Raw genomic sequence first — 23,770 nt, forward strand, 5'->3', positions numbered from 1 at the left:
ATGGTGGGGTTATGCAGTAATTCTGTGTTTAACTCTTTGAGGAACTTCCAAACTGTTTTCTATAGAGGCTGAACCGTTTTACATTCCCATCAACAATGCGCAACATTCCCATTTCTCTGCATCCTCATCAACACTTGTTGTTTCTGTTTTTTAAATTATAGCCACCCTAGTGGGTACCTCATTGTGGTTTTGATTTGCATTTCCCTCATGACTAATGATGTTGAATACTTGTTACTATGTATTTCATATATGAGGGAAAATGAGAGAAAAAGAAAACCTTGCTTTTTAAGAACTTATTTTAAAATTATTTAAATGTTCCTTGAGGGAAAAAAAAAGTTTACTTAAAATTAAATGAAGTGGCCCAAATCTGAGAATTATTAAGCCATTAATTTTGTCTAAACATTTCATAGTTTTCATAATAGAGATATTTCTGAAGCATAGGCTTTTGCCTCCAGGTTCCTTTTTTTAATAAATTTTTAAAATTAATTTATTTTTTGTTGCATTGGGTCTTCGTTGATGCACGAGGGCTTACTCTAGTTGCGGCGAGCAGGGGCTACTCTTTGTTGCGGTGCGCGGGCTTCTCATTGTGGTGGCTTCTCTTGTTGCGGAGCATAGGCTCTAGGCGCGCGGGCTTCAGTAGTTGTGGCACGTGGGCTCAGTAGTTGTGGCTCGTGGGCTCTAGAGCGCAGGCTCAGTAGCTGTGGCGCATGGGCTTAGTTGCTCCGCGGCATGTGGGATCTTCCCGGACCAGGGCTTGAACCCGTGTCCCCTGCACTGGCAGGCAGATTCTTAACCACTGTGCCACCAGGGAAGTCCCAGGTTCCTTTTTAAATTAAGTTTGTTTTCCTTTTCTCCATCACCTGGGTGTATTAGGCTGTAATTTGTGCCCTTTAACCAGTGGTTCTCAAAGTGTGGTCCAGGGACCAACAGCATGAGCATCACTGGGGAAGCTGTTAGAAATGCAAATCCTAGTAGGTCAGGCCCCACCCCTGATCTGCTGAGTCAGAAGCTCTGGGAGTGGGCCCAGTAATCTGTTTTAATAAGCTTTTCAGATGAGTGGGATGTGCTCTTAGGTCTGAGAACCACTGCTGTAACTCAGCATTTCTGGGCCAGTGTTGTATTAAAGAGCCCTTGTGGGAGATGGAATCCACAATTTTGGCCTTGTTAGCACCAACTTTTCTTTTCTTTTTTTTTTTTTTTAATTTATTTTCTTTATTTCTTTCTTTATTTTTTGGTTGTGTCAGGTCTTGGTTGTGACGCGTGGGCTTCTCTCTAGCTGTGGCGTGCAGGTTTTCTCTTTTCTAGTTGTGGCGCACAGGCTCCAGGGCGCGTGGCCTCTGTAGTTTTGCGGCACAGGGGCTCTCTCGTTGAGATGCGCGAGCTCAATAGCTGTGGCACGCGGGCTTAGTTGCCCTGCGGCGTGTGGGATCTTGGTTCCCTGACCAGGCATGGAACCCGAGTCCTCTGCATTGGAAGGCGATTCTTTACCACTGGACCACCAGGGAAGTCCCCCACCTTTTCTTTTTAACTAAAGGAGGCAGACAATATAAACAATTAAATTGAATCATATTATAACCTCCTGTTTAAGAATTACATACTATATGTATGTATAAATCATATAGTTTTACCTAGAAATTGCTATTCAGTCTACAAATCACGTGAAGAGAGTAGTTTTTAAACGCTGCTTTTGATCTTTGGTCAGATCCCTAAAGAATTTAAGAGTTGCGTGTCCTTGGTGTGTATTTTTCCTCTCTCCTGCGATCGGGTCTTATTTTTTACTTCTTTGGAGCCTCTTCTGCGAAGGTTTCTGGCACAAAGGCCCGCGACGGCGTGGGCGCAGCCATGGACGCGCTCAGGCAGCAGTAGCGCTCTGTCCCTCATCTGCAGCGCCGTCTTAAAGCCCAGGCCCCCTCCCACCTCCTCCCTCCAGAACTTTTTTAAGGGACTCCTTTCTTGCCATTTCTTCCAGAAATTGATGGCTAGTTAATCCGAGTAGCATATCAATAGTTAAATCCGTGCCGGGAGTGACAGCAGTGATGGCCACATCCTGCACAGGAATGGAAACTTCATGGCTGGAAACCACAGACTTTGACTAGAGAGAGAGGTGTGTGCGGTACAGTCACAGGCTTGTTTCATTACAAGTAAGTTGGGTTTTTTTTTTTTCCCTGCACAGGGTATTCAAAGGGCGATAATAATTGTATCTACTTTGCGGAGGTTTATGGGGATTTAATTCACACATTTATAGACATTAAAGCATGTGTGGTACATGGGAATCACTCAGTGAATGTTTTATATTATTAGGATAATTATGTAAAAATTGACCTTTTTTACATAGAATATTGTTATTGACATTTTTACAAGTAATGTCTGGGTCCCCAAAGCAACAGCACAAGCCGTGTGCACTTTCAAAGGTGAATTACTCACAAATGTTGCCTTTCAGGGGTCTATTCACGAAGGAATTAGAGAATTAGGTTAGGTGGCATAAGGGAGATTTTAGGTCCTCCAGATCTAAAATCCCTAGGTCAGATTGAGTGAACGGTTAGGAAGCAAATGTCAAAAGAGGAGCCAGGAGAGCTGAGGGAAGGCGTCTTGAAGGGTAGGGGGGATTGACTCCTGTATATCTGTAGGCTGAGGGAGAAGGCATTAACTATGTGAGAGGAGATTGACCCTTGATAATAATGGATGGAGTGAAGTTGCAGAGCAGGGAGAAGAGGATGGGATTAAGGGCGGGAGATGGGCAGGCTTTTGAGTGGAGGAGAGATGCGAGAAACGGTGAGGGGATGGGGCATCCGGGTTCCAGGCGAGCAGACTTGGGAAACAAGATGGTTGTGTTTAAACGTTTGAAAGCCCATCACGTGGAAGAGGGAGTAAACTGCTGCTCTTTGGCACCAGTGGGTATAAACTGTAGGAGGACCAGATCTAGAGCCCACGTATAGCGGAGACCTGTCTGAGAGCACGCAGGTCCAAGAGGACGTGATGGACTCAGTCTAAAGAAATGAGCCCGATTAGACGCCGCTTACCAGCTAGTAACCCTGCATGAGCCATTCAAACCCAGGGCAGCGGTCTCCTGCCTGCCCCATTGCCCCAGGTCCAGGCCTGCCCATCTGGCAGTTCTCTCCTGTCTAATGTGACCCTTTGAGAAGAATTTAAGCTAATTTCCCCAAAGACCCAGAACTAACTGCGTTACCCTCCTCTGCAGAGGTTTGCATTCTTAAAAGCCGGTTTCTTCCTGCTGCCTCTGTTCACTCATCCCTGGCATTCCCCTCATTTTGTTCCTTTGCATTGCTGGTTTCCCTGACTAGAATAGTGATCGAAACAGATAAGAAGTTGTTTTTAGGGGACTAATCAGCAACATTATAAATTAAAATTCTCTCAGAACTATGGAGAGGTATCTGGTGTTTTACCCTCCCTGTAAAATTCACATTGTGAACCTCATATTGAATTCCTTCCCCGCTCTCTTGGAGCAATTCAGGCGGGTTTGTGTGGGCCGATTCTGTAGCGATCAGAGACCTAGTCGACGATGCGAACTCTGCCTCTAGTTTCAGTTAAACAACGGCAGCAGCAGATGCTGTGAAGGAAAAATAACTCTTCAGACCTTTAACATTCAAGCTAAACTGTACATTTGGGAGGCTGGAACCGTGGCAAGAGCTTTATTAACCTGAAAATGGTTTTCTCTGTCAAGTGCCGTTTCATTTAGTGCAATTAGCACAAACTCGGTTGCAGTTAGCGCAAAGTCGTCGTTTCTGGATGTGTGCTTGCACACACAGCGGTATTCACCGTCGTGTAATCGGGAAGAGTAAATTCATCTGTGTGTGGCGTCTCATGTCACAGGACAGGGATCCGTGGCCTGACAATAAATACTGAATGACAGGTTGTATAAAAGAATGATATAATGCCCACAAGGAGAGGAAATACCTTGCACAGTTCAAATTTTGTATGTAAACTGTGGCAAAGTGCTGCAGTAAATTGCCATTTTCTTCACATTAGTCACGGTGCAAAGGAAGACTGTTTTTTAAGCAAAGAGTAATCTCTGGAATTTCGCATAAAGACGGTCCGTAATTTCAGGCTTTCTGCATGCTGTTGCTCCTTTGTGGGGAACCAACAAACTCCGTCCATTTTTTACTTCCTTAACATCAAGGGAACACTGACTGTTTCAGAGATTCCTTGTGCAAACCAAGAGGAAGGAATTTAGAAGCTAATCAACATTTCTGCTCACCGTATTTGTTCTAAATCATGTTTGTTTCTAATTTTGGAATACATCTGTTATTTCTTTTTGTTTCATGTTACTTCTTAGTATATCGTAGTAATATGTTTTCTTTATCAGGATAGCAGTATATTTGAGTGATTCATTTTGTTTGGTATCTGAGAATGTTATTCTATTTATGTTTTATAATTTGGATAAGAATTAAAAATTTGAAATTTATAAATATGTATTTAATGGTTTTACTTATTGATAGGGTGTGGAGAAAAGACCTGTATTTATCCAGATACAGAAAATACAGTATTAAATTGATTTTTGCAGTAACACTGCAAGGAAGGTTTTATGTTAAAATTCCAGGAATGGAAACATCTGAATTTTTTTTTTTAATTTTTTAATTTTATTTTATTTTTTTATACAGCAGGTTCTTATTAGTTATCTATTTTATACATATTAGTGTATACATGTCAATCCCAATCTCCCAATTCATCCCACCACCACCCCGCCACTTTCCCCGCTTGGTGTCCATACGGGAAACGCCTGAATTTTTAACTGAGTTCACTTATAGATGTAATTCTAGTGTTAGAACAGTGACAGTTAATAAACTGCTTATTATCTGTTGAACAATAAATAGGAAAAGATGGATTATTTCCAAGTGCAATCCAGTTACCATAACTTGTAATCATAGTGCATGTTCTGAAACTTTTGTGACTTCTAATTCTAAAAGTAATAAGTATATTCATATCATACTCATGCTTAAACATGTTGCTTTGGTGCCAGGACAAAACTTGTGTAATGTCTCTCTTTTGTCATTTATACGTACCATTTCCATGTCTCCTTCTTCTTTATTTCTTTAGGGTGCACGTACCTTTTAGACAGCAGAGATAGAGGAGTTTAAGGAAAGAGAATCGCCAAGCAGAATGATACGCAAGGGGCTTTGTCTAATCAGGTGGTCGAAGCTCAGTCTTACAGACAGAGTATGAAGACAAGGCGACTTTCCATGGTGTGGGGAGGGTTTTTAAAAATAAATTCATGTATTTATCTTTGGCTGCATTGGGTCTTCATTGCTGCGCGCAGGCTTTCTCTAGTTGCGGCGAGTGGGGGCTACTCTTCGTTGTGGTGCGCGGGCTTCTCATTGCGGTGGCTTCTCTTGTTGCAGAGCACGGGCTCTAGGCGCACGGGCTTCAGTAGTTGTGGCTCGTGGGCTCTAGAGCGCAGGCTCAGTAGTTGTGGCGCACGGGCTTAGTTGCGGCATGTGGGATCTTCCCAGACCAGGGATCGAACCCATGTTCCCTGCATTGGCAGGCGGATTCTTTAACCACTGCACCACCAGGGACGTCCCAGGGAGTTTTTGATGTACATAGTATCTAATTCCTTTGTCAAAAGAAAACTTAATTTTCCTGCGCAGTTTTTATGATATAAGGTGGGATTTGAGCATAATTCTAAGAGCCAGTTTTTGGACTCAGATTAAGTTCAAATCGACTCCAGGTTTGCAAAGCGAATATGGCAAATTGCCATATTTGGATGCATTGCTTAACACGTCTGAGATTCATTTCACTCGTCTACTGCATATGGAAGCTTTCCACTTATCAGGCATTACACCGTTTGGTTCTCCTTTAAGCTTCATGATCTCCCCCAGTCCCTACCTTTTTAAAAAATAATAGATTGGAAAACAGGGGCTTTTAAGGTTAATAACCTGCCCCCACGTTGTAAGATGGCGGAACAAGCATTTGAATCCAGGTCCCTTTGATCTCAAATTTCAAGTTCTTAACTTCTGAGCCAAATTCTCTAGAATTACCTGGAAAGCTTGATTAAACATACGTTGCTGGGCCCTAGAGTTTCTGATCCTGTAGGCATATACTATACTAGAGGGCCCAAGGATTTGTTTCTAACCAGTTCCCAGATGTGGACGCTGCTGGTCGTGAGGACTAGACTTTGAGAAACACTGCCGTACGTTGTGCTCCCAGACTTGGTTCCTCTGGAGAGTGAAAGAGAGAATTCACGTGTGATGCTTGGATTCATAGTCACTAACATTTATGGATTGCTTAACCATGTCCTAGACACTTTTCTGAGTTAATCCCTTTTCATCCTCCCATTAATCTTAGCAGGTAGTTAAATTGCAGGGGGAAGATAGGGGGTGTGATCACCACTTAAAATGAAGAGAAGGAAACTGAGGTAGAGAGAGCTGCCCCAGTCAGGAGGTCTCACAGTGAGTCAGTGTGGTGACTGAGTCAGCCGGTGTTCGTGACGGCCAGGATCCCTGCAGCCATCTCCAGAAGCGGATTTCATGCTTAGGGAAGGTTGAGAGAAAAGGAGACACTTCTTTCTTTCATCCCTTGGTGTTTCACGTCCTTGGAGGAGGGCTGTTGGCAGGCCACACCTGGGAAGAAAGGGTTTCCCTCCTTTTCATGTTTTTCTCCCAGCGTTCTGAAGGGTACATGACACAGTTCATTATTCTGATGAGTGATGTGATTCTGGGAATGACCTGTATTTCAGTTGTGCTATGAAATCATTGATATTCACTAGCATGGATCACAGAGACTCCAGGTGATTTCATATGTAGGAACTGTACTGGTGGTGCCGGTGCATTAAATTAGCAGAGATGTCACCTGAAGTTGGCCACCCTACAGCAGGGCGGTCACCAGTCTGTGGTGCTGGCCTGCCTGCAGCTGCTTTAACAGCCAGGGAAAATCTCAGATGCGAAAATGAAGGAAGTGAGAGAGAAAATCAACCCATAATTAACTCTGAAACCTGTGCTCTGCTTAGGTAACTAGTTTCCCAACTAGTTTTAAGACTTAAAGAGAAAGTTTAAGGCAGTTTCAAAAGGTGAGATCACATTGATAATAAAAATACTTTGTGTGTTTGACTCCATTGAATATTTTGTTGAGAGACTGTTAAGTACAGGTATAAAAATATAAGTATAAAAATAAGATCTATTGTCCCTCCTCTCAAGGAGAGCTCTTTGTGGACCTCGCAGTCGAGTTAGTATATAGAAGAGCGTCCAAATCTGAAGTTAGTGTAGCCTGATGCGTATCTTGTCTTGGAGGTACTGATATGATGATTCCCGTGATGCTGGTGTTCGAATCCTGGGACAAACTTTTCTTTTCACTGAGATGGCTATTTAGCTGCAGAGCTCAAGCTAGATTCCAGCCCTCCTGACCCTCAGCTTGGCGTTCTCCCTGATTTAAGATGGCCTTATTTATTTATTGTACAGATTTACCTCCCAGTCTTAAGCTGTGAACTTTCCAAAGGGTATTATGACTTACTGCTACTTTTTTGGATATTCATCTCTGCATTTCAGCCTTGTTGTTTTTTTTCTTTAAAGATTTCAAACACAGTAGTGCAAACTCTAGAAACAATCAAGAACAAAAAGGAAACGCAGCCTGGACACTTAGCACGTGGGTAGGGTGCTGGATTTAAACTTACGCGGTTGGCTGGAAAGAATCACCTGTACCTTTATTCTGGTTTGTTACAGGCTAACGAAGCCCTTGTCGTTTGCTGACTGTGTTGGTGATGAGCTGCCGTGGGGATGGGAAGCTGGGTTTGACCCTCAGATTGGTGTCTACTACATCGATCACATAAACAGTAAGTTTTCCTCTTTGGTACGAGCAAGCATATCGGAAAATCTAGAGTCATACGAAAGAGTAAACATTTTACAAAGTGAATTTCTTTATTTTAAAGCCCCACTTTCCAGTGACTAATATTTAACTGAAATGTCCATTTTGGAAGTTGGGGCATATGTGTAGAGTTGGGCTGATGGGGGCAGAGAGGGAGAAGGGGGTCTGGTCTGCCTGTCTGTCTGCCTGCCTGTTAGGGCGTGAGTTTTCTTCAGCGCACGTCTAGGGCCTGTGGAGACCATGAGCCATCTGTCTCTTCTTCCCATGGCCACTGGGCCTTCAGGGTGGGGTTCCCCCTTTCTTGTCCTTGCCGTGGAAAGAGGCGGGCACGGGTGCAGCCTGGTCTAATGGCGCAGCTGCGTGTGTTCCGGTGGGGTCCAGGGAGGGCTTGACACTCACCAGCGACTCTGGAAGACGCAGCTGTAGCTGTGGCGAAAAGACCAGAACCTCGTCTTGTTTCTGTTTCCTGATTTCTTTGTGGTTGGAAGGGGAGCACCCGTCACTGTAATAGCGTTTAGATCTGTCACATCCCTGTCATGGTAAGCCTAGGGCAGAGAATCACTGTGGCTGTAAACAACTTTTTAAAACACGTACTTGAAGTAGTATTTTTTGTATGTTTGTTTATATTGTGTATGTGTTTATATTTCTATTTAGCTCTCTAGCCACCCCTATAAAAAATTTATTCAGATGGTCGAATGTAATACTCACTGATATTCATTTTGCTTATTTCACTTAAAAATAATTATTTTATTTTTATAGGTTCTTAGGAATACATAGTGAATTTATACTCCATTATCTTAATATTGTTAGGTCTATCGTTACATTAAAATTTTATTTAATAAGTACTCATTAATATCTTTAGGAGTAATATCATTATAGACAAGTGTTTTATTTGATGTTCATTTACGAGTGATGGCTTGCAGCTGCCCTTGTCTAGATATATGATAAAGATTTTTGAGAGGCACAAAAAGCCCCATATTTATAGCAGTGATCTCTTAGAAATCTAAGAATGTTAAATATGTGAAATATGTTCACATCACGTATCGAATTTGTGAAAATACCCTTGCACAGATTCCCTGTCAGTATCTTTCTTTTTTTTTTTTTTTAAATTTTATTTATTTATTTACTTATGGCTGTGTTGGGTCTTCGTTTCTGTGCGAGGGCTTTCTCTAGTTGCGGCAAGCGGGGGCCACTCTTCATCGCGGTGCGCGGGCCTCTCACTGTCGCGGCCTCTCTTGCTGCGGAGCACAAGCTCCAGACGCACAAGCTCAGTAATTGTGGCTCACGGGCCTAGTTGCTCCGCGGCATGTGGGATCTTCCCAGACCAGGGCTCGAACCCGTGTCCCCTGCATTAGCAGGCAGATTCTCAACCACTGCGCCACCAGGGAAGCCCGTATCTTTCTTTACCTGTGCAAATACTCCTTTCCCGGCGTGACTGGGAGGGTTTCCAGAAGTGATTGGGCTGCTCCACTCTGAAGTGTGCAGAGGCCGAGGGCCATGGGGCGGACGGCCAGTTGGGTGGGAAGGCTGCATGCGTGCGCCTCCAAGTGATCTAGTGAGGCTTCAGTGCAAGTGGGTTGAGATGAAGGACTCACTTCCAGTAATTTACACTGAAAGGGGGTGCTCTGCCTCGAAGACCACCAAGCAGGGATAATAAAATGCTCACCCCACCCGGGGGCAGCCAGGGAGCCAGAGAGGCTGACTCTTGAGAAGCCCGGCGTGCTGAGTGTTGCTTATGCCTCGGGGCAGGGGGCGTACAGGTAACAGTGTGAGTAGCTTAGTTGTGGTGGAATAGGTTTGAGGGCTGTGAAATTGGCTAATTCTCACGGGTAGGTGAGATAGAGGGGTTGAAAGGAGCAAGGTCTTGGAGGTATTAAGTCAGTTTTTCAACGAACACACGGATGGTTATTTAAATCTCACTTTTATACTTATTTTATATGGATAAAAGATTAGCTTTTTTTCCTTAAATAATATTTAGGGAACCAGAAACAAACCTTCCTCTCCTGATTCAATGGAAATAAGTTCTCATGGCACCAAGATGAGAAAATTAATTCGCTCAACTTCCCTCCCACTGCCGACAGTCTCTTCAGCTTCTAAACCCACCTCCAGGGCTCTCTGCTTCTTCTCAGTGGAAGAAGTGTTCTTCTGAATCACCCACCTCAACCCCCAAGACCCCGCTTAATAACTTCTATGTCCTATCCTTCTCTCCTAGGTAGTATCTTTACCAGTCATTTTCTGGTTTTAAAAATTTCGCCCACCATTTCAATTTCTAATGGTTCTTTCACTTTAGTATTTAAACACTGGAGACTCTCAAAATGAAACCAAACCAAAACTACCAAAAGAAAAAACAAATAATAACAATCTCTCCCCCCCCTCCCTCCCTCCTTCTCACTTTCATTCTCACTCTCTTGCTCACTCCTACTTGAAACAATCTTTCAACCCCAGTCCCTTACCAGCATGTCATCTGTTTTCCCTTCACTGGGAAACTTACTAAAAAGCCACACACAGTCCCCATGGACTTCACTTCCTCCATTGTTGGCCATGATTTCACACAAAACGCTCTTGCCGAGGTCGCCTGAGACCGCACAAGTGACGGAATCCAAGCGCCCCAGCCTGTCTTCCTTGGTCTTGATCTGACAGATCCCTGCCCCACGGGCTATTCCCTCTTGCTCTTTACCCCTTTGGATTTCATGACACCTTCTGTTGGAATTTATTTGGCATACCTGGCTGCTCCTGCCCAGTTTTCTTTTGCCCATCTCTTCTTCACCTGTACCTGGTATCAGGATTTCTGTAATCGTCTTCTCTTTGCACCCTGCAGATCTCCTTGGGTGATGGCCAAATTTGTCTCTTAGGGCTTGTCCAGAGTTCCAGATGCATATATTTGATTCCTTACTCTGAGGCCCTTTCCAGTCTGCCCCGCTGGCCTCCATTTTCATCTCCTGCCCTGTCCTTCCCTGGCATGGGACGACACTCCAGCTGTGCCTTGTGCTTCCTTGGCTTTCTGCCTTTCTTTGCATTTGTTGGTTCTAGCCCTGGTCACTCTCTGCCCAGCCCCCAGGCCTTCCCTTTCGGCCGACTGCCATATCCTTCTAGGGTCCGTCCGCTCAGTCCGTCTGCCCACTGTTTCCCAGAGGCCTTCTCTGGCACCTGACCCTCCACCTTGCAAGTCCCCACCCCATTCTGAATTAGTTACCCTGTGCAGGTATTTCTTAGTACCAGGTACTTAACGATTTTACAATAGCACTTGTTATATTGCATTTAAATTATTTATTTGTATGTTTTTCCTCGCTAAATTGTGATCTTCTTGTGGACTGCATCTTTATTTTTCTATCTTTGGGTGCCTAGTATGATGATAAACTCTTACATGTTAGAACAAAGAAGAGCTTTACTGTTTAACTCACAGATTAAAAGCTTTCTGGTTGTTTTTAAAGAAGTTGAAGTGCATTATGCTTCAGAAAGCACTATTCTGAATACTTCAAATCTTGATTATCAGAACATAAATGTTTAAGTCTCGCATTTTGCTTTGGTACAGTAATGGTACCCCAGTGGCCTGGTGGATTTACTGTGCCCTAAAGTGCCCCAGTTACCCACAGCAAGTAGTTTTCCCACTAAAAAGGTTCTGGTCTGTTATCTCATTAATCTTAAAGACATTCCTGTGAAGTAGTTAGGGAGCAAATTGTATTATCTTCTCTTAACAGCTGGTCTACACATATGTTGTGTCTTGACATTGTATAGTTTCAGCATTGTCTTCTCCTTATTTCAATAAAAAAATGAAGTTAAGACTGCTTGGCTGTTTAATACTATTTCTATGTAACGCTGTTAAATATCTAGAAGTAGAAGTTTTTTGTTTTTTTTTTTAGAGTTTATTCTTTTTTTTTTTAAATTAATTGATTACTTTATTTATTTATTTTTGGCTGTGTTAGGTCTTCGTTTCTGTGCGAGGGCTTTCTCTAGTTGTGGCGAGCGGGGGCCACTCTTCATCGCGGTGTGCGGGCCTCTCACTATCACGGCCTCTCTTGTTGCGGAGCACAGGCTCCAGACGCGCAGGCTCAGTAGTTGTGGCTCACGGGCCCAGCTGCTCCGCGGCATGTGGGATCTTCCCAGACCAGGGCTTGAACCCGTGTCCCTTGCATTGGCAGGCAGATTCTCAACCACTGCGCCACCAGGGAAGCCCTAGAAGTAAAAGTTTTGACCTTGACAGTGATAGTTATTTTAGGCCCTAAGTGTTTTGTGATAGAATTCACCTTTTAGTGGCTGTGTGTGCGGAGTCGAGTCGGGGTGTAGATATTGATGGGGGTGCTTGTAACTAACTAGAAGGTAATTATGAAGTACTGTTTGTAAGGTTTTGATATTATCACTACAACCAGAAGCAAATCACTTTTTGATAGGGTCAGAGTTGTACCTTAACTTTTTTGTCTTTTAGTAATTAAGGTCTTATTTACATATAAGAAAATGCACAGATTTGAAGTACGTATTTCAATGAATTTTGACAAATGTATACTCCTTTGTAGTTGCCAACCAATCAAGATATAGGATATTCTCACCCCGCCCCCAGAAAGTTCTTTCCTGTCCCTTGCCAGTCACCCCCTCCCCACTGCTGCAAATTGTTTTGATTTCTGTCATCACACCTTAGCTTTGCCTGTTCTAGAATTTCATATAAATGGAGTGTGTGTTCAATTTGTGAACGGAATCTTTTACTCACGGTATTTTTAAGGAATATACTACTGATACACACAATATCACAGATGAATATTCATTGTACACATATCTGACAAAGGACCTGTAGCCAGGATATATAAGAACTCCTGGAAATCAACATTAAAAGGACAAACAACCCAATTTAAAAACAGGCAACAAACTTACATAGACAGTTCTTCAGCTCTCCCCTCTCATCTTTCCCCATGCTGTCTCGGAGAGATTGGATGGTGTGTACTTCATATTACCCTGAACCAAACTCCTCTGTATTAGCTTTGAAGCAACACATGTGTTCAGGTTTGATGAAAGTTCCTCAGGTGTATATGCTATTTAATATGGAGTTGTTTCTTTTAGGAGAAACGAAATAAATTTTTGACCCTTCTACTTCATCTCTGTCTTTTTTCATCCTTTATGTTTTCCTAGGAGGATAAACTGTTAGATATTTTAGAAAGAAAAAATTTAGATACTTGAAATATCCAAGTAGAATGTATTATGCTGGTAGTGATACTAACACTTATTAGCATCACTGATAAGTGATAATTTACATATTTCATATAGTTGTCAAGTTCAGGGACCTCTTCTTAGTCACAGTCATCCGTCTCTTCCCCCTGGATGTAGAGTTGACATAGATAACTACGCCTTTCTTCTTAAACCTGTTGTTTTCCTCACTTCAGACTGTTCCTTCTTTCTCTCCTCATTTGCCTCATATTCCTTTTGAGAGTCCCTGTATCCTGTCACTCCCCGAAGATGTGGCCTTACCCGCCTCCCCCAGCATGCTGTCCTTGATCTACAGCAGTACCATCCTTTGCCATTACTATGTGAATGACCCTTCTATCTGTCTTTCTGACTCTGATTGTCCTAATATTTGTCAAACATTTCCAGCTGTAGGACACTGCTACCTATTTTGCCATTGAAACTTCAAAACAAACACGTACAAAATGGGATTCTCCAGTTTTCCCTTTGACTTGATTATTTTTTGAAACATAGTCCTCACGGTTCCTGAGTTGAAAAATGTAGAATCATCTTGTCAATTCTTGTTGATTTTTGCCTCTATATTTTCAGATTTGCTCCTTTAGCCTCATTTTCACTGCCATTTTCCTAATTCAGACCCTCATTGCCTTGTGCCTTTTGTTCCCTTTCCCTTTAAAAAATATCTTTTAATAGAAGTAATAGATGTGATAGGAGAAAAGTAGAAAATGTGGGTAAATAAAAGGAAGAAATTATCTCTATTCATACTACTCAGAGATAATCAAGTATTCTAAATCTTGTAGTGTGTATCCTTCCAGACTTTTTCATATTGATACACACACACATACACACACACACACACACACACACACGAGTGTTCAATATATTGTATACATCAAGTGGGATTATATTACATACATACAGTTTTATAAACTGCTTTTTTTTACTTAATGTATAATCTTTCATCCAAAAAATTGTCTGCACGATCATATCAACTCTTTTGATAATAGAACCTCACATTTCTCTCAGATGATCTTCCAAAAATATAGCTAAGATCCTTTCACGCCCTTACTTGGAACCTTTCTATCGCATACTGTTGCTTACAAAATGAGTTTCCTATTTATTAACCTGACGTTCGAGACACCATCTAGTTCCTCTTGGAGTATTGGGGAAGAAGTGAGAAAGTAGAGCAGAATTTTAGTACCACCATCACTAGCAGAACAAAGGAGAACAAGTAAAGCACCGTATCCATTCTGAAGGGCGTGGCTCCAGCTACTTAGAGAAGGCGCTTTAAGCTGACAACCCAAAGGCTGAGTGAGTTAACAGGCCTGGAGAACACGGGGATGGGGTAGGCTTTGGGAGTTTGCAGGAGAAACTGCCTGGAAGAAGGAAGACCCACAAGTAAAGCCAGAGGTCTGAAGAGGCCTCAGGAAGCAGGACTTAATGAAGGAAAGAAAAGAAATTCAGCGCGGCTGAGGCTGGTGTGAATGAGGCTGGGGAAAACGGCTGGAGCGGCAAACAGGGGGTTTGGTCCTTGAAGGGCCTCTTGTCTGGGACCTTTCAAAGCCCTTCTTAATCACCGCCTGTTCCATGGGACCTTACTTTTTTAGCCAGAGGAAACTCCCGTGTCTCTAAGCTTCTGTGGCACTTGACCTTTCTCTCCTCGGGGCTCTCACCATTTTCTACCGTATAAAACAGTTGTTGTCGTTGTTGTTTTAATTCCTGTGTCACAACTTCTTCTATACTTTGTAATTTCTTTGGAAGGAGGGATCATACCTGAACATCTTGTTTTCCCTAGTGCATGCAGTAGATACTCAATTGTCTGTAGCACAAACAGATAAGTAAACATAGCAGATAGTTTCTATAAAGGAAGATAAGGAGAGTTACTCATATTCTTTCATTCATTCTTCCTGAGCATAGCAGAAAGAATAGAAACGTGCATGAGAGACAGAAATAATATTCCTTTGAAGAGTCTAATGTTATCTCCCCTGATAAGCTCTTGTAACTCACAACGTGTTCTCTATCTATAAAGTTCCACATCTGTAAAACTGATGGAATGTGAATTCCCTTGAGGTGTGTGACATTTTAACAGTATGCGATATGTTACTTCTTTCCTATAGTAGACAACATGCAAATTATATTGCATTATAATACAGTGATCTCCCAAGGCCACCAGGTCTTAATAAAAAAATACCACATTTGTATAATATACTTTTTTGAGTATTTACGTTTAATAAATATTCTTCACAGATCTATTCAGCAAATATAACTGATGGAGATGAAGCACAGTCTTGCTTTATGAAGGCTTCTTCAAAGGTGCCTCTGGGAACCCACTTTTGTAGTTCATATTTGAATGGGGCGGTATATTGGAAATGTCAGCGTGTCCTGCTGAGTCTCTTGTAGCATCCAGTATTTAAACCAGTCGACTGGAGTGTTTCTGCTGATGTACCCAAAACAAATGCTGATAGTGTATTATTATTATTATCATTGTACTTTATTCATTTAAGTGTCAGTCAGTGTTACTTTCAGGGTTTGGTGGCAATTTAGCTGTTGACAAGCATTTTATTGAAAGTATGCCAGTTCGCCAATATGTAGGGAAATATGATTAGGTAAAACCTCTAAAGATATTGAGAGAGAACTGGGAGTACGTATCTTGCTATAGCTATTATAATGTGTAAACACTTCAAGTTTTTCATGTACCTTTTCAATTTGTATCATCTCTTTATTTGGTTAGTTTCCTAGTTATATATCTCACTGTAACAGGTTGCATTTATTATCTCGTTGTTTCTGCGGGCGCTGAAGCCAAGCAAGGCTGAGCCAGGTCCTCTGGCTCCAGGTCTCTCACAGGGTGTCCTCACGGTGTGAGCCAGGCTGCGTGACCCCCGGCATGACCGGAGGAGGCCTGCTTCCAGGCTCAGTCGTGTGGTGGCTGGCACGATTCATTCAGTTCCTCGTCGGCTGCCGGCCAGTCGCCCCCCGCATTCCTCGCTACGTGCATAGGATGGCGTGTAACCTGGCAGTTGGCTTCACTAGAGCAGAAAAGCCAAGGAGGGCCCGGCAAGACGGCGGTCACAGCCTCTTGTAACCCAGTCTCCAGTGACACCCAGTCTCCGTGTGCTCTTCGTTCGAAGCAAGTCACTCACTCTAGCCTGTATTCAAGGGTGTGCACGCTAGGAGGTGAGGACTATTGTGGGTCATCCACAGTTAAGACCATAAATTTCTCTTTGTTAGAGGATGAATTCTCTGTACGTTGAGTCAGTTTGCTTTCGTATATAGAAATATTGGAAATGAATGTAAATATTACATGTTTGGATAGCCAGAGACCTGAGTTATAAGGAGCATTTAAAATGGAGACGTTCAGGCTCTTATTGGCTGATCAGTGTCTACTCTCCGTGTTACCCAGACGCCGAGCCTGCCCCTTGTGACGATGCCCTTGAAGATTCTTGGCTGGGGGGCTGTCTGTCCAGCGCTGCCCCCTCCTGCATATCTTCTTTGGACATTGACTCTAGCGTATTTTTCCCCACAATTACATGAGATTTGCCTCTTTTGCACATTGAAGTATTTACATCTTTAAAAATTAGTGTTCCGAATACTTACTACTTTAGAGAAAGCACTGACGTTTTCGCTAACCGAAGGGAGGGCTGTAGGTCTGAGGCAGTGGTGGTGGTGCCTCTGGCTGACCCAGGCCTCCCTTGGCCCAAAGGGGACCCAGGCTTCACGTCTGAACCACTGTAGTGTCATCACTTCTCCCTGGAGACCAGGTTAAACATTTCCAGGGCCAGCCTGGCCGCTGGAGATAATTGTGGTCACAGCAGATCGTCTCCTATCATTCTCTGGGTTTTGACTCACTGGAGTCCTTAGAGGCAACCAGAAATACCGAGTTGGGGTACATTAAGGTTGAGAGTCACACACAAAGCATTTTAAAGACAGTACACACCACTGGACATTCCAGCAAATTGAGAAGTTAATTATCCGATCCTAACTTGTCAGGAAGAGGTAGGTCCTCATGTTCATGCAGTGGCCAGCCCGTATGACCCATCTGTCTTGATTGTACCTGGGATTTAATTTCTAGAGGTGGCTGAGTGACAACACAAAGAGGTCAGTGCCATCGAAAGAAGTTGTACTACTTACAGTTCCCAAGAGAAGGGGGCCACATCACACCATGCAGGGCCACATGGGGAAGCACCTGGGTCTGTCAGGAGGCAGAAGGGGCGAAGGGGAAAGCATGGGCCAGAGCCTTTATTTTGGTTCCCTCTGGGAGGAGTGGGTGAGGCAGGGGAGGCAAGTTGAGCAATTTTAGGATGGGATGTTTTGAATAATTCATAATTCCATGCAGGAGGCAGTATGTGAGCTGTTGCAGAGCACAGACTCTCAGGCACAGCCGCTCATGGGAATCACTGGAGGACCTTGTAAACCTGCCATTGCCTGGGTTCCACCCACAGAAACTCTGAATGGTCTGGGATTTATTTTAGAGCTCTCTAGGTGATGCTGGTGTGCAGAAGTGCAGAACCAAGAACTGTGCCTTAGGGTGTTCTCCTTAACCCGTGACCGCGGTTTGGTCTTTTTGTTTGTTTGTTTTAAAATTTCTGAGCCATTATGGACTAACTGATATTTTTATAAAATAACAATAAAAATGAATTAGAAAAGTTAAAAAAAAGGCAAAATGCAAGCCCCAGTATTATTATTATTAGAGTCAACAGATATACAATAACTGTATGAAATTGCTGTAAACATTTCAAAATGTTTACTCTTGATACCTGTACTTATTGTCACAGACACGTAACAGAGTTCACGGACCAGCGCTGGTCTGCAGACCACACTTTGAGTACTGCTGATGTAGAGGGCAGCCTGGCAAGAGTCCTGTACTGAGTGAACAGAAGCATGGGAAGCAGGTTGGGTTCAGATCATACAGGGCCATAAAAGCTTGGCTTTTATTCTGAGGGTACTGGGGAGCCAGAGAGTTCTTGAAAGGAAGGACCTGAGCACAGCCCTGTTGCTGTGCTTACTTAGGCAACATTGTGTCTGAGGGATTGGCAATGAGGATAAACTGCTAACAAGGACCTGAAAGGGGCAGGGATGGGGAGGCACTGGGTAAAATAAAACAGAAACGCTATCACACTTCTGGAGAGGTCACTTCCTACCACTAATAAACTACTTAAAGGAGGTAAGAAATAAAGATGGCTACTTTTTTTAAAGCTTAAATAAAAAAGCAAAAAACCATCATTAAATTCTGAAAAATAACCCACCTAATATACTTTCAGAAACCACGCAGATTGAAGATCCAAGGAAACAATGGAGGGGGGAACAGGAGAAAATGCTCAAGGACTATCTGTCCGTGGCTCAGGATGCCCTCAGGACGCAGAAGGAGCTGTACCACGTGAAGGAGCAAAGACTGGCCCTGGCCCTGGATGAATACGTCCGGTTAAATGACGCCTACAAGGAAAAGTCGAGCTCTCGCACCAGCTGTAAGTACAGCGTGGCTGTTCACACCTGAGAAATGGGGACCAAGTCGTAGGTAATAGAAGGCCACTTGGGTTTCTGTGGGACTTTGTTCTGAGTCCTGTTCCTTCCCGGGCAGGAAGAGTCCCTCAGAGCCACGTGGGACCGAGGGCACACATCAGATTTCTCAGTAAAACCCCTCGACCCCATTCCAGATAAAAGTCTCCTCACTGGGGGATTAATGTTTACCTTTTCAGATCAGGGCAAGTAATTTGGCCCTTGTGCTACTCTTGTACAATGTTTGCAGTGGGACTAAACTAAAACTGGAGCTATTAACTAGAATGAAGTTTCTGTTGAACACCTGAGTTGACCGACCTCTCTCTCATCTCAGAAATTGATAATCTGGAGCTGGCCTTGTTTAAAGAAGCATCTGTGATGGGCCCAGAAGTTCTACTTAAATTACAAGTTTCTGGATAATGCAAAGCTCTGATAAACTGGGTCTGCAATAAGATTCTCTAAGATTTTATCCATAGATATAAAATTCAGAGGAAAATGAGGCACTGGGGTCTTTATAACATTCCTTTTTCTTGAAAAAAATTATAAAGGTTTGAAGATGACTTTTTATATTTAGGTGTCTGATGAATGACAGTAAAGGAGTTATAAAGTTAAGTAAGTATCCACAGAAGCATGTAAATCTTGTTGTTTCTAGAGTTTGTAAATTCCAAGTTGACAACTAGTTATGCAACTTGTACAAGTTACTCTTTTTTTTTCTTTTTTCCCTTTGAAAGTATTCTCAGGATCTTCATCCAGTACTAAATATGACCCTGATATCTTAAAAGCTGAGATCTCCACTACGCGATTAAGGGTAAGACTTTTTTATTGTGGTTCTTCGTGGAACGTATGCATAGAATCTGGAAGGGGCCTTTGTGGTCATCGGCCCTCTCCATTCAATGCAGGAACCCTTTCAGTTATCTTCGATGGGTAGTCTTTCTGCTTTTGTTAGAACATGTGAGTGATTGAGATTGTTCTTTCTATTGAGAAAGAGTGTGTTCCTTTTCTGGGCAGTTTTATTATTTGCAGTTAGTATACTGCATGAAAATTTGAGTCTGGAAAACTTACTTTTCCTTATTGTGCTGAAATACACATCCAGAGTTGAGCCTAGTTGCTCTTTCATCAGACAACCTAATATTTCAAGATGCCCACGGCTCACATCACCACGTCACTTCCTTTTCTAGGTCAAATTTTCCTAGTGCCTCACACTTCCTCATGGGTTGTTTGCTGATCTTTACCCTAAATCTTTTTGACCACACTGCTGTTAAGGTCACGGCTTGTTTACCCTTGATTTTTGGAGTCTTACAGACTGTTCACCAAGTAAACAAACTCATGCAACCAATACATAGGTGATGAAAGAGACTATTGCCATGACCCCAGAAGCCCCCATGGTATCCCCTCATCATCATCCTTCTCCCTGAAGGTGACACTAAGTGACCTTTATTGGCAATACTCTAAGTTGATTTTCTGCCTGCTTTGAACTTTGTGAAATTGGAATGCTACCCCATGGATTACTGATGGCTTCTTTTGTTCAACATCTTGAGATTCATCTACATTCACTTTTATTGTTGTAAAGCAGTCCACTTTCGTATAGATACCATGAATTCTTTATTTCTTCTACTATCTATGTACATTAGAGTTTATTTGAATTGCTGGTAATTAAAATTATGCCTTAGTGTACGTGTCTACTACACATGTCTTTGGGTGCACAGATGTACACATTTTTGTTGGTTATGCACCTAGGAGTGGAATTGCTGTGTCAAAAAATATACATAGCTTCAACTCGAGCAGATACTGACACACGGTTTTGGGCCTTGTTACTTTCTAATATCTGCCCTTAAAGCTCTAAATTACTTTCTGCGCATGGCTTTTGCCTACATCCCGTAGGTTTTTAATTTTGTATTTTTATTATCAATCAGTTCAAAATATTTTCTAATTTCTTTATGATTTCTCATATGAGTGTATTGCTTAATTTTTAAACAGTTTAGGATTTTCTTATCTTTTATTATTGGTTTCAGCTTAATTCCACTGTGTATTTTTTCAATTCTAAAATTTCTATTTATTTTTTGTTTCTAGTTACTTGCCCAAATTCTGCACGTTGATATAATAATTTTTTTGAACGAAATAATCACAGTTACTTGAAAATTCCATGTCTTAATTAGTATAATATCTAGATTTCCTGTATGTTGGATTCTTCGGTCTGTTTTTTTCCTCTTGATTTTTGGTCAATATTTGACATCTCACAGCTGCTTACTTTTAATTAAGAGCCATATATTATGTATGAAAGAGAATAAAGATCATTTGAGGTTTGGGATGATCTTGTTATCCTTCAAAGAGGATTTAGTTTTGCTTCTTATAGGCAGTGAGTCCAGGGGTAGATAGTTCTAATTCAGTCAGGGTTTGAGTTTTCTGAATTCTGGGCTTCATTCATTTTTCTCAGAGTGGGTCTATTTCCGGTCCACTCTTCCTCTTAGGGCGGAGCTTTTCAGAATCCCAGTTGAACTCCTGGGCTGTTTCCTGAGGGTCCCTTTGCCGGATTGAGGCTGGACTCCAGTCTCTCCCCGAAGCTTCTCAGCTCTGTGGGACAGCTAGTGCTTTTCTGTGTGTCAGGCTCTCTCAGTCACTACATTCCCCCGGCTTTTCACTTTCCCTATACATATGCAAATGTCTCAAAAGGAAAAACAGTGCCAAGTTGGGATCTGGACTATGGGCTTCCCTTATTTGCCTTAGTCGTTCGCCAGTGTCTTCAAATAGATGTTCTTTTTTGTTTTGTTTTACCTCACAACTTTTCTGTCGTTCTCAGAAAAAGAGTGTGAAAAAGTTCGTCTATACTTTCTGGAAGCAAACCTCTCTTCGGTCTGGATTTCTGGGTTTCACTTATGGAAGTCATTGTTAGAAGTGTTCTTTTCTACCGTAAACAACCCTTACTCTGGCAGATACCTTATCTAAAAAAGGAGGGTGGGGGAGAATGAAGGTATTTTGTCAAAACTTACTCTTGCTAAACTTCAGTATTCCCTGGAGCTGTGCACTTCTCAAGAAGTTATTACTTATTATTACTGCCCTTTGAAATTTTAACCATTTTTCACAGTTCTTTTCTTTGTAAGACATATTGTAAATGGAATTCCTCAATAGGCTGTCATAATCTGTCCATTTAAATGCTATTTTAGGAAAGACGCAAACTAAGGGAGGGATTTAAAATCAAAAGTACATATAGGATATCTCACACAAATAACTGTTAGAAGGAAATGGAGCCCCGTCTCACTGGGGGAGATTCCAGAAGATCCTAAGTAGTCCTGTTCCCCAGACATGTCTCCTAACGCAGCAGAATCCCTCAGATAAAGCTTATTTTGTGCCAGGTTTAATGTGCTCTTAATATCAGAAGCCTGTGTTTCATGTGTATGGCATCACTGTGGGACCACAAAGGTGAGTCAGGAAGGAGTGCCTTCCCCACAAAGGTGCTTCCCTCAAGAAGAGGTAGAAGACATTCATAATAACTGTAATGAAAGATGAGAGCACCTCTTCCATTAGCGAACAGGCACTTGTTTAACACTTCCTGTCAGTGCAAATGCCTTTTTATAGAAACACTTCCTTAGCACATTGGCCCTTGTGGTCCATGCTCTATTGTGATGTTTTGAGCTGTGTCATGGTTTGAACATGGCGGGGCAGATGATTCCCTCTCTCTGCCATTTGAGCACTTTTTGGCCAGGTGGCTCTTTGAGAAGGCCCCAGCCATTCAGAAGTGGCTGGGTAACTTGAGCAGAGTTTCATGGATTTTGATAACCTAGTTTTTCTTGGCTTGCCTATCCTGTAGAATCCCTGCATATACTAGTCCCTTTCACAAAGTAATGCCGCAGAAATAGTAACTCATGAATTAGCTAACCCTTCATTGCTTTGGTGTCTCAGGGGGCCTGCCTGCATTTTGGGTCATAGTAACAATTTTTCAGACAAAGCCAAGCACTGGCCTCATACTTCATTATTTTAATGTAACAATATTAGTAGGTGTGCTTCATTTGTTTTATTGAATTACAGCAAATGGGTCAAGTATTTGAGAATCAGGTATTTAGGAACATCTGTCTAAAACATCTGTTTTGTATTATTTTATATTATGGTCATAGGTATTGGTGATCATTGGGCTTTAGTTTCCTCCTCGGGCTAATGGGATAACAGTATTTCCTGGCATCTTATTCCTAGTTGTTGAAATGGAGAAATGAATAAATTAATGCTCTTTTAATAATATATTCATAACTTTTAGAGGTGGGTGTTTAATTTCTTGAGAAAATCTATTTTTTTAGGAAGAGGAATGTAAAAAATTTTACGCCAAAATTTATTATTTCATTCGTTCATTATAGATACTTAGGATAAGGAATGGTGTCTCTTATACAAACTCAACCTTCAATTCAATTGATATTTTTAAAAATTTATATCCAAGATTACAAATAGGTGAGATGTGGTGAAAATTGGATGTAGAAAATTTTTGCTGAGTTTTGATTAAGTTTTTACTATTGTTTATCAAACTGAAATAAAATGTTGGAAATGTAAAAGTATAAATTTCTTTAGAAATACAAATGTATTTGAGAAATTTATTGAGCACCGTAGCATATGGTCTGACGTAACTTTTAATTTTGTCAAAAAGGAAACAAACACTCCTTTGGTTAAATTATTTGCTCTCCACGCCAAATACATGGCTGGTTAGTGGGCACTGCTGTTGATAACAGGGTGCTGTCTTTATTCTCAGATATATTTATCCCCACATTGTTAATATGAATTCACTTTGAATTATTTTTAGCAATGATGATGGACTTAGAAAAGCCATCCACAGTCTCACCTGTTTGCAGTCTTGGGCACAGATTTTAAAAGAATGGCAGTTGAATGTAAGGGTTAGTTTGTAACTGTGAATGGAGTTAGCTCATGTGCACATCAAACTATGACACTTTAACCAGTGATGTAACTAACATACAAAAGTCATAACAGTGTGCTTCAGATGAAAAGAAATATGCCTCTGAGAATGCAGATTGCTACAAATAAGGGTTGTCTCTTGATTAGACGTGAGTGATGTCTTTATACTTAGCTTACATCCCAAGTTCTTTCAGCTCCAATTTCCTGATCTCAGGGTTTTGAAGGAGATAGAGCAATACTGATTTGCAGTAGCAAACTGTACATCAGAAATGGTTATTCTTTTAAGATGTCCAGAAATGAATTTATGTTGTAGTTGGTGTTGGGTTTGAAAATAGTACAACAGTCTTCGTGAAGTTTGAATGAAATGAAGAATGATATGACTTGATTCACCGTCACTAAAGAAAAG

The 23,770-nt window shown here is 41.9% G+C and overlaps 1 protein-coding gene across 3 annotated transcripts in view; it reads left to right on the forward strand.

Annotated features, from left to right (window-relative positions):
* WWC2 (WW and C2 domain containing 2) overlaps nt 1–23,770 on the forward strand; it is a 160,926-nt gene that overhangs the window by 76,893 nt on the left and 60,263 nt on the right. For 2 of the 3 annotated variants that reach the window (XM_068532319.1, XM_068532321.1), the window contains exons 2-4: nt 7,674–7,783; nt 18,240–18,443; nt 19,206–19,282. In XM_068532319.1, the coding sequence (XP_068388420.1) occupies nt 7,674–7,783; nt 18,240–18,443; nt 19,206–19,282 (391 nt within the window). Of the gene's footprint in view, nt 1–7,673; nt 7,784–18,239; nt 18,444–19,048; nt 19,087–19,205; nt 19,283–23,770 lie in introns of those variants that run through there. The other variant, XM_068532322.1, reaches the window with a different exon arrangement.

Source organism: Eschrichtius robustus, chromosome 21, assembly GCF_028021215.1.
Source record: "Eschrichtius robustus isolate mEscRob2 chromosome 21, mEscRob2.pri, whole genome shotgun sequence".
In the NCBI taxonomy this organism is placed as follows: Eukaryota; Metazoa; Chordata; class Mammalia; order Artiodactyla; family Eschrichtiidae; genus Eschrichtius; species Eschrichtius robustus.